This window comes from Lipotes vexillifer, unplaced genomic scaffold (assembly GCF_000442215.2).
Source record: "Lipotes vexillifer unplaced genomic scaffold, Lipotes_vexillifer_v1.1 scaffold762, whole genome shotgun sequence".
Classification (NCBI taxonomy): Eukaryota; Metazoa; Chordata; class Mammalia; order Artiodactyla; family Lipotidae; genus Lipotes; species Lipotes vexillifer.
In genome coordinates, this window is record NW_006772276.1 from 216,444 (window position 1) to 231,779 (window position 15,336).

At 37.1% G+C, this 15,336-nt stretch overlaps 1 protein-coding gene across 1 annotated transcript in view; it reads right to left on the bottom strand.

Annotated features, from left to right (window-relative positions):
• The window catches only part of ACADM (acyl-CoA dehydrogenase medium chain), a 49,745-nt gene that overhangs the window by 33,371 nt on the left and 1,038 nt on the right, over positions 1 to 15,336 (bottom strand). Inside the window, exons 2-6 of the mRNA XM_007447367.1 lie at positions 6,130 to 6,217; positions 3,850 to 3,947; positions 3,664 to 3,733; positions 2,932 to 3,032; positions 1,873 to 1,953 (exon numbers count right to left, since the gene is read on the bottom strand). Coding sequence (XP_007447429.1) covers positions 1,873 to 1,953; positions 2,932 to 3,032; positions 3,664 to 3,733; positions 3,850 to 3,947; positions 6,130 to 6,217 — 438 coding nt within the window. The remainder of the gene's footprint in view (positions 1 to 1,872; positions 1,954 to 2,931; positions 3,033 to 3,663; positions 3,734 to 3,849; positions 3,948 to 6,129; positions 6,218 to 15,336) is intronic.

The window sequence follows — 15,336 nt, forward strand, 5'->3', positions numbered from 1 at the left end:
TAATTGTGAAAAATACATCTATATGTATTAAAAAATCTAATAGAGTATACAATAAGACAGTTATAGCAGTTCATATCTGAGGGATTACAGATGTTTTTGTTCTTCTTCATACCTTTCTAAATCTTCTATACTATTTTTACAGTCTGAAAGTTTTTAAAATATTAATTCTAAAAAGTTTAAATAAAACACATTATATGTAGCATAATTTTATAAATATTATTGAGAGTTAACTGACTCTCAGTAGAAATTAATCAATATTTTTCATTAATATACCTATTGCCTATTTTCATTTTCACCCTTGGCTTCATATTTTGAGTACATCAATTGCACTAGATACATATTTGAATAATATTATACACTAGAAGGGGGAAATGCATAGTAAACCTTTATTAATTCAGAAGTTAGAATAATTTAGGGACTAGAGTGAATGTATTTTTACATATACTGAAGATATTAATAACAAAACTGCCAAAGAAATGTTTAAAATACTTGAACTACTTTTAAAGACTCTAATATTTTAGAAATACCTATTTATAAACAGTAAGATAATTACAAATATTCATATCAGTGTATAAGTTAGGTTCTCCAAAGCATCTCTATGCTACAATTTTTTAGCCTATTTCTAATATTATATACATTACAAGAAAAGAATCTGGGTGTTTCACACAATTCTTAGACAATATTGAGAATTAGCCTACTAAGTAAATCTCACCTGTTGAAACAAATTGACAACTAAGTAGGAAATACATATAAATGTCTTCATAAGTTTACCTGAAATTTAGATACCTGAAATAAATAAAAAACATTTATTTTCAAATACTACTTTCTACTCTTTCAGACCAGTTCTCACAGTTAGCTCAAAATGATAACAATTTACTATATTTTGGTATCACAATCACACCCTAGACTGAAATCTGTTTGACTAATAACCAAAAGAAAGAAAAATCCTATGTAAAGTCACTTTCAGAATAGAACTGCAGCATGCATGTGTGTAAAATGTATAAGAACATCTTTCATTAAAAAAAATCCAATTTAGGGACTTCCCTGGCAGTCCAGTGCTTAAGACTCTGCGCTTCTACTGCAAGGGGCACAGATTTGATCCCTGGTTGGGGAACTAAGATCCCGCATGCCTCACGGCACAGCCAAAATTAATTCCAATTTAAAAATTTGTTGAGGGCTTCCCTGGTGGCGCAGTGGTTGAGAGTCCGCCTGCCAATGCAGGGGACACGGGTTCGTGCCCCGGTCCGGGAAGATCCCACATGCTGCGGAGCGGCTGGGCCCGTGAGCCATGGCCGCTGAGCCTGCGCGTCCGGACCCTGTGCTCCACAACGGGAGAGGCCACAACAGTGAGAGGCCAGCATACCGCAAAAAAAAAAAAAAAAAAAAAATCGGTTGAGTAGTTCTCAGAAAATTAAATAAAATCTATAAATATCCTCCTGAAGTCACTCAGTGATTCAACAAACAAACTGTTATCTTTTCAGTCATATTAATTTCTTATTAGTTCAAAAAACTACTAGTTCAAACACCTACTGTCATGTATTCCATCTGAACTTCCTGACACAACCGCTCAGTTCTAGAGCTCTGGAGTGCTCCATTAAGTAGCTATTACTCTCCTGGAAATAAGCTAGATGATTGTTATGATACTTTTCTGGCATCCCAGAAACATTATAAGTAGGTATCTTTCTTCTGGAAATAAGCAAGAGGATTATTTTATGACACTTTCTGGCATCCCAGAAACATCATTGTACCTAAATATGTTGCTTTTCCCTTAATGTGCTGTAGCCCAGTGTATACATACAGACTGAAAAGGAAAAAGAGCACACTTATTCACTTCTTTAAATGTGAAATAAAGCAGCAGCTACACATACTCACACACATCATTGGCTCCTCAGTCAGTCTCCCCAAATATTTCTTTTGTTGTTGATCATTTCCAGCAATAATAACAGGCATTTGCTATCAACCAAAGAAAAGTGATATTAAAAAAGCAAGATATTTTAAAATTAGGTATGTAAATTGAAATACTTAATTCGAAACATGAGAACTATTTTCCCCCAAGGGTAAGTCCAAAGAATTGGCCTTTATTCTACCCCTAAGTTCGAGAGCTAAAACCACAAGGATATAAATCTATTAATCCAAGTATTTTCATAAAACAAAGTTATATAGGACTTGTTGGTAATATATAAAAATCTACTGTAATAAGATGCACAAGTAGAGAATTAAATTTACGGACTTCCCTGGTGGCACAGTGGTTAAGAATCCGCCTGCCAATGCAGGGGACACGGGTTCGAGCCCTGGTCCGGGAAGATTCCACATGCCACGGAGCAACTAAGCCCTTGTGCCACAACTACCGACCCTGCGCTATAGAGCTCACGAGTCACAACTACTGAGCCCGTGCACCACAACTACTGAAGCCCACGCGCCTAGAGCCCGTGCTCCGCAACAAGAGAAGCCACGCAATGAGAAGCCCGTGCACTGCAATGAAGAGCAGCCCCCACTCGCCCCAACTAGAGAAAGCCTGCACGCAGCAACCAAGACCCAGTGCAGCCAAAAATAAATAAACAAACAAAAAAAGAATTAAATTTACAATAAATGACATGGTATATATGATCAGGTGTCCTAAGAATTACTCACTAAATTTCAGCATTGCCAGCAGTGGCAAGCCATCCCAACCCTTCTCCTGAATGCCCTTAACCTAAGAATTGCCACTGAAGCCACAGCCAAAGTGTACAGTTTCCCACAGAGACAGCCAGGACTCCAAGTACTAAATACAACAGCCAAAATGATCAACTCATGGAAAAGAACTCCAGGCTTCACTGCAGAATCTTGTGTTCCTTTTTAAAGAAAACTGTGTTCCACCAGCTAACCTAACTTAGCAGTACTGTTTCATTAACAACAGCTCAGTTAAGCCAATTCATTTTCTAGGTAACTTACCCCCAGAGAATTTCCTTCAATAGCAGTCTGAACCCCTGTACATCCATAAGCCATTTCTTCAGTAATTAGACAGCTATCAAAAGTTCCAAGTCCAAGACCTCCTACAGTATCAAAATGTTTTAAGAGCCCATTATAATATATAGCACATCTCAATAGAAATAAGGGTGAACTATTTAAATTACTTCCAATATACCCTAATTGATTTTAACAGCAAATTTGCAAATACATTATCTATAACACTAGAAACTAAAAGTTTTCTGGCTAGTACAGTAACAAAGTATACTTCTCTAAAATAAGTTTTAAAATTTCAAAAAATTCTCTTACTATTTGTAATCTGGACCTGTCTTCCTGTTTCAGCTTGATTTTGTAAAAACTTGATTCAACTCTGCTAAAATTTTAACCTTTTGACTGACGAAAGGAGTGAAAGGAAAGTCTCAATAAAATGTAAAATCAAAGGTAGAATTAAAATGCAACAAATCAACTAACTGTAGAGATAGAAGTTACCAAGGATTAGGATCAAGTTAACATCGGAACCAGTTATAAAGAAGGAAGAATGCCTCTAAGTGTTGAGTACAAGGCTTCTAAAAGTTGACAAATACTGAGGTCTGAATAGGGGCACAAAGGTAGAAAGCCATTTAATGGCAACAAATATCTGAAAGAATGACTGAATAGAATTTCAAAATTCTTCTTGTACATAGGCATTCTAGAATTAAAAATGTAAAGAAAGCTTACCACAACTTTCTGGAATGTGTGTATTCAATAAACCAAGTTCCCAGGCTCTTTTAATTAGTGGGACAGGGTACTGAAAGAAAAAAATAATAATAAAGATAAAAGCCAGTTATATTTAAAATCTATTTATATTTAAAATCTTGTAAAATATGTCAAAGACTTTTCTCTCCTTAAAATGCATAAACCTACCTCGCCAGTCTTATCATATTCTGCAGCAACTGGGATTATTTCCTCCCTGGCAAATTTACGAGCAGTAGCTTGAAATTCTTTCTGCTGTTCAGTGAACACTAAGGGAAAGTTATTTAGAAAACATTAATATAGGACAATGAGTTGAGGGAAATGAAGTATGTGGAAATTTATATTTATAATGGAGACTTTAAACCTTGAGAACAAGAAAGTCAGACTACAATGTGCCTTCAGACTAATCAAGATTTCACTGTGCTATATGAATAAATCTATATCAATACTCATGCCAAAAAAGTAGGTAAGATTTCTAGCTTTTACAAATGAGTAACACAGATATAAACTTGAGTTTTCCTCTTCCAAGTGTTAAGGTAAAAACAATTTTTCTTACTTATTATTAGTTCCAAAGCAGACTCATCAAACTTTGACTAACACTGAAATAAAACTAATACATATGACAATGCCCTGATCTCAAGAATCAATCTAATTAGGGAGATAAGCTATGACCAGTGACCATAAACCAATAAAACTTGTTCCAAAATATCATATAATACTAATATCATAATTTCAATTTTACTCCTCCTTTAAACTCAGATAAGTTAAGTTTATAAATTAGCACAAAGCAACTGGCAAAAGTGGTGGGAAAGCTTCTCAAATTAATGAAGTGAATAGGGTGACTGGACCGAGGACAGAAGCCAATTACCACCATACTTTTAAAAATCCATACTATCAAAGGATAGGTAAAATTTTTAAAAGATATAGGGTATTTCAGGTAAGAAGAATGAAAAAAAAGGCAGAAAGGCAATAATGAGCAAGAATGTTTAGGAGTACAGTAATCATTTCTATAGGGATGTATGAAATAAAATGTAAAAGACATTAGAAATTCGGTGTTGAATCTCTAATTGTATAAATAAGGAAACAAAAGCCCAGACTAAGGAAACGATAGCCCCAGAGTCTTACAATGAATTAGCAATCAAAGTATACTTAGCGTTTCAGTCTAGTGTTCTCTACATCACAACTTTAATTCTAAAATTGGGGCCAATTCGTATCAAAATTGTGAGTGGGTAAAGGGGAGGGAAGGCAAGGATTTATTATGTATTATTTGAGAACCTACTTTGACCCAGTTACTATGTGCTAGGACTTCACATATGTCATATAATTTAATCTTCAAATAAATCCTCTGTTGTAGATATTATCCCCATTTTATAGCTAAACAACCAGGTACAACTGGTCATAGGTGTTATCCCTATTCCTTTTTCTGAGCTCCACAATCTCCCTCCTAAACACTTGTATCTATCTCATCTTCTGTCAGTCAGCGAACCACCATAGATTTCTCCTGCTAGTCTCTTACTATTGAGTATGAATCTGTACATGACAAACTGAAACTAAAGAGCAACCATACCAAACCTATGCTAACATCTCAATAAGTAAATAAGATCCAGTGTCCCAAACTGCTATCCTCATGCTGTTTCCAAATTTTCACTTAATTCGGTTAAAAAAAAAAACTTTATAAAGATGCTAACAATCTTAAAAAATAAAATAAAACCCAAACATGATAACCCTAGGGAGTTTTGAGTTTGCTATTTCTACCTGGGTGTGAGTTAATTATCTCAGCTGCCTTTTAACTATTTTCTGAGACCAAGTGAACTGAGAAAATGGGTTTTTAGCTAGAGGAAAGGTAATAATTTTGAAGCAAGAAGCACTTTAGGGGGCAAAGGATGCTGAAGAAAGGGATTATTTTTCAAATTTTTTGCCTGGGTGGGGCTCTTCATTTTAGAGAGTAAAGGGAAGCAAAATCTTATTCCTTTTCCCTCTGACACCACATGGCTCCCTGATCCCAAAACTGAGAACCACATGTACTAGCACCAAACTGCAGTTCAGATATATGGACAAACCAGGCTCTGGCTTATTAGCAGGCACCTAGCACTTTGTAACTAATACGTGTTTAAGAAGAATTTGTTGCATTCATTTCTAAGTTGAAGACTAGTCATATGTAGCAGTGAATTTGTTATTTATTTGGGGATATATACTTCAGAAAACTGGCAGAAATATATATGCATGCTGCTAATACAGATTTATGTATAGAGTATTATGATGGAGAAGAAAACAAGATCAGGAAGAATGGGTATGACTAACTGTAAACAACCTGTGGATGGTGATTGGTTCTATTCACTTACAGACATTACTAAGTTTGTTTACAAACATGTTCCAGATACATACATATAAAAAGCTGCATACATACAACAAACAAAAGTTTAAAATCAAAACACAAAACAAAACATATACCAAAACTAAATCCTGATCCAGGTTCACGGTGTTGGACAGCTTTCGTATGTTGTGATCTCCAGTCAAAGTGAGAAAGACTTCTCAGTACCTACAAAGAACAATTTTATTACAATAAATTTGATAAATTAAACATGAGTCAAATAGAATACTGACAACACAAGTGAGTAGAACAGCTTCTTTGACTATATTCAAGAAAACAGTTTAAGTCATTACTTAAATGCCCTCAACCATAATTTGACTTCTGTATTAAGCCAATTATCAGATATTTGAACACGTATCATAAAGGAAACTCTTTTTTTAAAAAATGCAACGTGGAGAGATTGGTTCAAGATGGCGGAGTAGAAGGATGTGCGCTTACTCCCTCTTGTGAGAGCACGAGAATCACAACTGCTGAACAAGCATCGACAGGAAGACACTGGAACTCACCAAAAAAGATACCCCACTACCAAAGACAAAGGAGAAGCAGCAATATGATGGGAGGAGGGGCGCAAGCACAATAAAATCAAATCCCATAACCACTGGGTGGGTGACTCACAAACTGGAGAACAATTATACCACAGAAGTCCACCCACTGGAGTGAAGGTTTTGAGCCCCACGTCAGGCTTCTCAACCTGGGGGTCCAGCAACAAGAGGAGAAATTCCCAGAGAATCAGACTTTGAAGGCTAGTGGGATTTGATTGCAGGATTTCAACAGGACTGGGTGAAACAGAGACCCCACTCTTGGAGGGCACAAAGTAGTGTGCACATCAGGACCCGGTGAAGGAGCAGTGACCCTGTAGCAGACTGAACCAGACCTACCTGCTAGTGTTGGAGGGTCTCCCGCAGAGGTGGGGGATGGCTGTGGCTCACCACGGGGACAAGGACACTGGCGGCAGGTTCTGGGAAGTACATCTTGGTGTGAGCCCTCCTGGAGTTGTCATTAGCCCCACCAAAGAGCCAGGTAGGTGCAAGTGCTGAGTCACCTCAGGCCAAACACCCAACACGGAGGGAACTCAGCCACACCCATCAGCAGACAAGTGGATTAAAGTTTTACTGAGCTCTGCCCACCAGAGCAACAGCCAGCTCTACCCACCACCAGTCCCTCCCATCAGAAAGCTGGCACAAGCCTCTTAGATAGCCTCATCCATCAGAGGGCAGACAGCAAAAGCAAGAAAAACTACAATTCTGTAGCCTGTGGAACAAAAACCACATTCACAGAAAGACAGACAAAATGAAAAGGCAGAAGACTATGTACCAGATGAAGGAACAAGACAAAACCCCAGAAAAACAACTAAATGAAGTGGAGATAGGCAACCTTCCAGAAAAAGAATTCAGAATAATGATAGTGAAGATGATCTAGGACCTTGGAAAAAGAATGGCAGCAAAGATCAAGAAGATGCAAGAAATGTTTAACAAACACCTAGAAGAACTAAAGAACAAACAAACAGAGATGAACAATACAATGACTGAAATGAAAACTACACTAGAAGGAATCAATAGCAGAATAACTGAGGCAGAAGAATGGATAAGTGACATGAAAGACAGAATGGTGGAATTCACTGCAGCAGAAAGAATTTTAAAAAAGAATGAAAAGAAATGAAGACAGCCTTAGAGACCTCTGGGACAACATTAAACACAACAACATTCACATTATAGGGGTCCCAGAAGGAGAAGAGACAGAGAAAGGACCCGAGAAAATATGTGAAGAGATTATAGTTGAAAACTTCCCTAACATGGGAAAGGAAATAGCCACCCAAGTCCAGGAAGCCACCCAAGTCCAGGAAATAGCCACCCAAGTCCAGGAAGCACCCAAGTCCCAGGCCGGAGAAACACACCAAGACACATAGTAATCAAACTGACAAAAATTAAAGACAAAGAAAAACTATTAAAAGGAACAAGGGAAAAAGGACAAACAATATACAAGGGAACTCCCATAAGCTTAACAGCTGATTTCTTAGCATAAACTCTACAAGCCAAAAGGGAGTGGCATGATATATTTAAAGTGATGAAAGGGAAGTACCTATAACCAAGATTACTCTACCCAGCAAGGATCTCATTCAGATTCAACAGAGAAAACAAAAGCTTCAGACAAGCAAAAGCTAAGAGAATTCAGCAGCACCAAACCAGCTCTACAACAAATGCTAAAGGAACTTCTCTAAGTGGGAAACACACAAAAGAAAAGGTCCTACAAAAACAAACTCAAAACAATTAAGAAAATGGTGATAGGAACATACATTTCAATAATCACCTTAAATGTGAACGGATTTAATGCTCCAACCAAAAGACACAGGCTTGATGAATGGATACAAAAACAAGGCCCATGTATATGCTGTCTGCAAGAGACCCAGCTCAGAACTAGGGATGCATACAGACTGAAAGTGAGGGGATGGAAAAAGATATTCCATGCAAATGGAAATCAAAAGAAAGCTGGAGTAGTAACACTCATATCAGATAAAATAAGACTTTAAAATAAAGAATGTTACAAGAGACAAGGAAGGACACTACATAATGATCAAGGGGTCAATCCAAGAAGAAGATATAACCATTATAAATATATATGCACCCAACAGAGGAGCAACTCAACACATAAGGCAAATGCTAACAGCTATAAAAGAGAAAATCCAAAGTAACACAATAATAGTGGGGGACTTTAACACCTCACTTACACAATAGACAGATCATCCAGAAAATTAATAAGGAAACACAAGATTTAAAAGACACAATAGACCAGATAGACTTAATTGATATTTACAGGACCATCTGAAAACAGCAGATTACACTTTCTTCTCAAGTGCACATGGAACATGCTCCAGGACAGATCACATCTTGGGTCACAAATCAAGCCTCGGTAAATTTAAGAAAACTGAAATCATATCAAGCATCTTTTCCAACCACAACACTATGAGATTAGAAATAAATTACAGGGGAAAAAAAAAAAAGTAAAAAATACAAACACATGGAGGCTAAACAATACATTACTAAATAACCAAGAGATCACTGAAGAAATCAAATAGGAAATCAAAAAATACCTAGGGACAAATGACAATGAACACATGACGAACCAAAACCTATGGGATGCAGCAAAAGCAGTTCTAAGAGGGAAGTTTATAGCAATACAATCCTACCTCAAGAAACAAGAAAATTTTCAAATAAACAATCTAACCTTACACCTAAAGAAACTAGAGAAAGAAGAACAAACAAAACGCAAAGTTAATAGAAGGAAAGAAATCATAAAGATCAGAGCAGAAATTAATGAAATAGAAACAAAGAAAACAATACCAAAGATCAATAAAACTAAAAGCTGGTTCTTTGAGAAGATAAACAAAATTGATAAACCTTTAGCCAGACTCATCAATAAGAAGAGCGAGAGGACTCAAATCAATAAAATTAGAAATGAAAAAGGAGAAGTTACAACAGACACCGCAGAAATACAAAGCAACATCAGAGACTACTACAAGAAACTCTATGCCAATAAAATGGACAACCTGGAAGAAATGGATAAATTGTTAGAAAGGTATAACCTTCTAAGACTGAACCAGGAAGAAATAGAAAATATGAACAGACCAATCACAAGTAATGAAATTGAAACTGTGATTAAAAATCTTCCAACAAAAGTCCAGGACAAGATGGCTTCACAGGTGAATTCTATCAAACATTTAGAGAGGGCTAACAACTATCCTCCTCAAACGCTTCCACAAAATTGCAGAGGAAGGAACACTCCCAAACTCATTCTATGAGGCCACCATCACCCTGATACCAAAACCAGAAAAAGATGTCACAAAGAGAGAAAACTACAGGCCAATATCACTGATGAATATAGATGCAAAAATCCTCAACAAAATACTAGCAAACAGAGTCCAAAAACACATTAAAATAATCATACACCATGATCAAGTGGGATTTTTCCCAGAGATGAAAAGATTCTTCAATATATGCAAATCAATCAATGTGATACACCACATTAACAAACTGAAGAATAAAAACCACACGATCATCTCCATAGATGCAGAAAAAGCTTTTGACAAAATTCAACACACATTTACGACAAAAACTCTCCAGAAAGTGGGCACAGAGGGAAACTACCTCAACAAAATAAAGGCCATATATGACAAACCCACAGCAAACATCATTCTCAATGGTGAAAAACTGAAAGCATTTCCTCTAAGATCAGGAACAAGACAAGGATATCCACTCTCTCCACTCTTATTCAACATAGTTTTGGCAGTCCTAGCCACAGCAATCAGAGAAGAAAAAGATATAAAAGGAATACAAATCAGAAAAGAAGTAAAACTGTCACTGTTTGCAGATGACATGATACTATAAATAGATAATCCTAAAAATTCCACCAGAAAACTACTAGAGCTAATCAATGAATTCAGTAAAGTTGCAGGATACAAAATTAATGCACAGAAATCTCTTGCATTCCTATATACTAACAACGAAAGATCAGAAAGAGAAATTAAGGAAAGAATCCCATTAACCATTGCAACAAAAAGAATAAAATACCTAAGAATAAACCTACCTAAGGAGGCAAAAGACCTGTACTTGGAAAACTGTAAGACACTGATGAAATAAATCAAAGATGACACAAACAGATGTAGAGATATACCATGTTTTTAGATTGGAAGAATCAATATTGTGAAAATAGCTCTACTACCCAAAGGAATCTACAGATTCAATGCAATCCCTATCAAATTACCAATGGCATTTTTTACAGAACTAGAACAAATATCTTAAAATTTATATGGAGACACAAAAGACCCCCAATAGCCAAAGTACTCTTGAGGGGAAAAAAAATGGAGCTGGAGGAATCAGACTCCCTGACTTCAGACTATACTACAAAGCTCCAGTAATCAAGACAGTATGGTACTGGCACAAAAACAGAAATACAGATCAATGGAACAGGATACAAAGCCCAGAGACAGACACACAAATATGGTCAACTAATCTGTGACAATGGAGGCAAGGATATACAATGGAGAAAAGACAGTCTCTTCAGTAAGTGGTGCTGGGAAAACTGGACAGCTACATGTAGCAGAATGAAATTAGAACACTCCCTAACACCATACACAAAAATATACTCAAAATGGATTAAAGACCTAAATGTAAGACCGGACACTATGAAACTCTTAGAGGAAAACATAGGAAAAACACTGTGACATAAATCACAGCAAGATGTTTTTTGACCCTCCTCCTAGAGTAATGGAAAGAAAAACAAAAATAAACAAATGGGACCTAATGAAACTTAAAAGCTTTTGCACAGCAAAGGAAACTATACAAGACAAAAAGACAACCCTCAGAATGGGAGAAAATATTTGCAAATGAATCAAGAGGCAAAGGATTAATCTCCAAAATATATAAACAGCTCATGCAGCTCAATATTAAAAAAACAAACAACCCAATCCAAAAATGGGCAGAAGACCTAAATAGACATTTCTCCAAAGAAGACATACAGATGGCCAAGAGGCACATGAAAAGCTGCTTAACATCACTAATTATTAGAGAAATGCAAATCAAAACTACAATGAGGTATCACCTCTCACCCGTTAGAATGGGCATCATCTGAAAATCTACAAACAACAAATGCTGGAGAGGGTGTGGAGAAAAGGGAACCCTCTTGCACTGCTGGTGGGAATGCAAATTGATACAGCCACTATGGAGAGCAGTATGGAGGTTCCTTAAAAAAACTAAAAATAGAATTCCCATATGACCCAGCAATCCCACTGCTGGGCACACAGCCAGAGAAAACAATAATTCAAAAAGACACATGCCCCCAGTGTTCGCTGCAGCACTATTTACAATAGCCAGGTCATGGAAGCAACCTAAATGCTCACTGACAGACGAATGAATAAAGAAGATGTGGTATATATATACAATGGAGTATTACTCGGCCATAAAAAGGAACGAAATTGGGTCATTTGTAGAGACATGGATGAACCTAGAGACTGTCATACAGAGTGAAGTAAGTCAGAAAGAGAAAAACAAATATCGTATATTAACACATATATGGAGAACCTAAAAAAATGGTACAGACGAACTGTTTGCAAGGCAGAAATAGAGACACGGACATAGAGAACAAACGTATGGACACCAAGGGGGGAACGCTGTGGGGGGGGGGGTGAATTGGGAGGTTGGGGTTGACATGGGAGATTGGGATTGACATGTATACACTAATATGTATGAAATAGATAACTAATAAGAACCTGCTGTATAAAAAAATAAATAAATAAAATAAAATTTTTAAAAAATGTAATGCAGGGCTTCCCTGGTGGCGCAGTGGTTGAGAGTCCACCTGCCGATGCGGGGGACACGAGTTCGTGCCCCGGTCCAGGAAGATCCCACATGCCGTGGAGTGGCTGGCCCCGTGAGCCACGGCCCCTGAGCCTGCGTGTCTGGAGCCTGTGTTCCGCAACCGGAGAGGCCACAACAGTGAGAGAACCACGTACCGCAAAAAAAAAAAAAAAAAAAAAAAAAAAAGCAACGAAAACTGATTAGTAGTATTTGCACTACTAACATGGAGTGTTTCCAAGACAAATAACCAATCGGGGTAGTGGTAGACTTAGAACCATTATTCGAGAAATCTCATCTACAAGTTCTAGAACATTTGTGATTGGCGAGTTGGAATGGGGGGGCAACAACAGGATGGTACCATACATTCAAGAGTTGCCTAGTCCATCAACTTTGATACCCTGTCTCTGGAGAGCCTCCTAGGAATACCTCTGGGAATCTTCCCCTTGGAGGATCCCATTTTCTATGATACCTCACTTTATTTAACAAAACAAATTAGCCTAAAACAATTTTCTATATTTTCTGCTGTTGTCTGTAAGTATTCTTAGAATATTCTAAGCCAAGGGTAAGCACACTATGGTACCCACCGGTTTTGTAAATAAAATTCTGTTGGAACACAGCCATACCATATTGTCTATTGCTGCTTTCACAGCAGAGTTGTGAAACCATATGGTCCACAAAGCCAAAAATATTTACTGTCTCTTTACAGTTTGTCAACCCTATTCTAAACCATTAATATACTACTTGTCTTAATACCTGAAATACATGCAAATTTCTTGAAAAAAATATTAAAAATATAAGCAGATATTATTCCTTTGCAATCCTTTTTTTTTTTTTTTGCGGTACGCGGGCCTCTCACTGTTGTGGCCTCTCCCGTTGCGGAGCAACAGGCTCCGGATGCGCAGGCTCAGCGGCCATGGCTCACGGGCACAGCCGCTCCGCGGCATGTGGGATCTTCCCGGACCAGGGCACGAACCTGTGTCCCCTGCATTGGCAGGCAGACTCTCAACCACTGCGCCACTAGGGAAGCCCTGCAATCCATTTTTATACTCACAACAGTTCAATGTACACAAAAAGTAACCACTCGCATTTATTAAAGTTATCAAACTGGAAATCATACTGGAACTCCTAAGTAAATGTTTAAGGACAGCCAAAATTACACAATTTATACTTCAAGGAATTTGATGGAACTAAATTCTAGTAAGCTAGACAATGAAAGAAAAGAGAAACTCAACAATATACTAAAAGATCAAGAACTGAATTTGCTTATGTTTTTTCAAAATCTGTGAAAAGAAAGTGTCCACTTTGTAGATGACAACTTGAACTTGTAAACAGAATTATCTACATTTAAAGTGACAATGAAGACTGTCAAATATCTTAATTTAAATAACCCTTTCAAAGTGATAACATACTTTATACTACAATTTTGAAAAAAATAGAGTACAAAAATTCATATCTTCTTCGCAATTTTCATTAATTTTATTTTGGAAGTAAAACATGGTTTCTCTGATACTCACTGTCCAGTCATCATATACCAAACCTATTCTTCTTTAGTCACATTCCACGTATTAATGCACTGAATCTTTCGGTCAACCCTAAGATTAAGGAACTATTTTTATTCTCATTTATTTTTTTTTAAAGAAGATGTTGTGGGGTAGGAGTTTATTAAGTTATTTATTTTTGGCTGTGTTAGGTCTTCGTTTCTGTGCGAGGGCTTTCTCTAGTTGTGGCAAGCGGGGGCCACTCTTCATCGCAGTGCGCGGGCCTCTCAGTATGGAGGCCTCTTGTTGCGGAGCACAGGCTCCAGACTCACAGGCTCAGTAGTCGTGGCTCACGGGCCCAGTTGCTCCGCGGCACGTGGGATTTTCCTGGACCGGGCACGAACCCGTGTCCCCTGCATCGGCAGGCGGACTCCCAAGCACTGCGCCACCAGGGAAGCCCTATTCTTATTTTTTATATGTAGAAACTGAGGCTCAGAAAAGTCAAGTAAAATTGGCCAAGATCACTCTACTTACTATTAGGAACCAGGATTATTATTCTAACATTTACTATCATGAACTCATGCCATCAACCACCTTGCTATACTGCTCTTTCAATTTAAGTATCCTAATTGGTTATTAGATTCCATCAAACAAACAAACAAACAAAAAACCCCACAAAAATCAGACCAAAAAACTTGACCCTTCTAAATGTGTGTTTTGACAGCATTGCACAAAATCAGACCTTACAATACAGGTAAAATGGTCTGCTGAGAGACTTTAAATAGGGAATTATTAGTGTACCTAAAATAATTTACAAAAAGTTTACATGTGATTTTTCAGGAAAACATGTTATGTAAAACAAAGGTAGCTACAGCCAGGGAACAATGCCCAAAGCCCTGTTAATTAACTTTTCAAACCTGGAAAATGAGGCTAATCTTACTGGGTAATTGCAGAGATGATTAAAATAAGATAATATCTTGGAAGCGTAATGCTATATAAATATTGGTTACTACTGTGAGCTCTCTGATCAGAACAATGGAATTCCAAACCTCCAAAAGGCAGCAACTTTAATCAAGCATTAACTCTGCAATAACAGCACAGATATAATTAAAGACTTTTGCATATCTCTTAGGAATTAATCTTAGTTTTATGGGAGTGTCAAAGAAGAGATACAGGGGTATAAGTTTTCTGGATCAGGTTTTTCTATTTCCTTTTTTTGCGAGATTGAGAAATCCCTCTTTTTTTCTGGTGTCAGAGTTTAAAATCATTTTTTAAATCCCCCAGTCTCTGCCTTCAGAGTCCATTAACCTGCATAACAATGACAAATATTGGGCAAAAATCCATTAGAATTACTCTAAATTCTAAATCTGCTACTATTTTGGTACAGGGCATAACGTTCTTAATTATAAATGACATTTAAATGGCAGTCTTGTGTGACTATATAAATAATAAAGCTAGC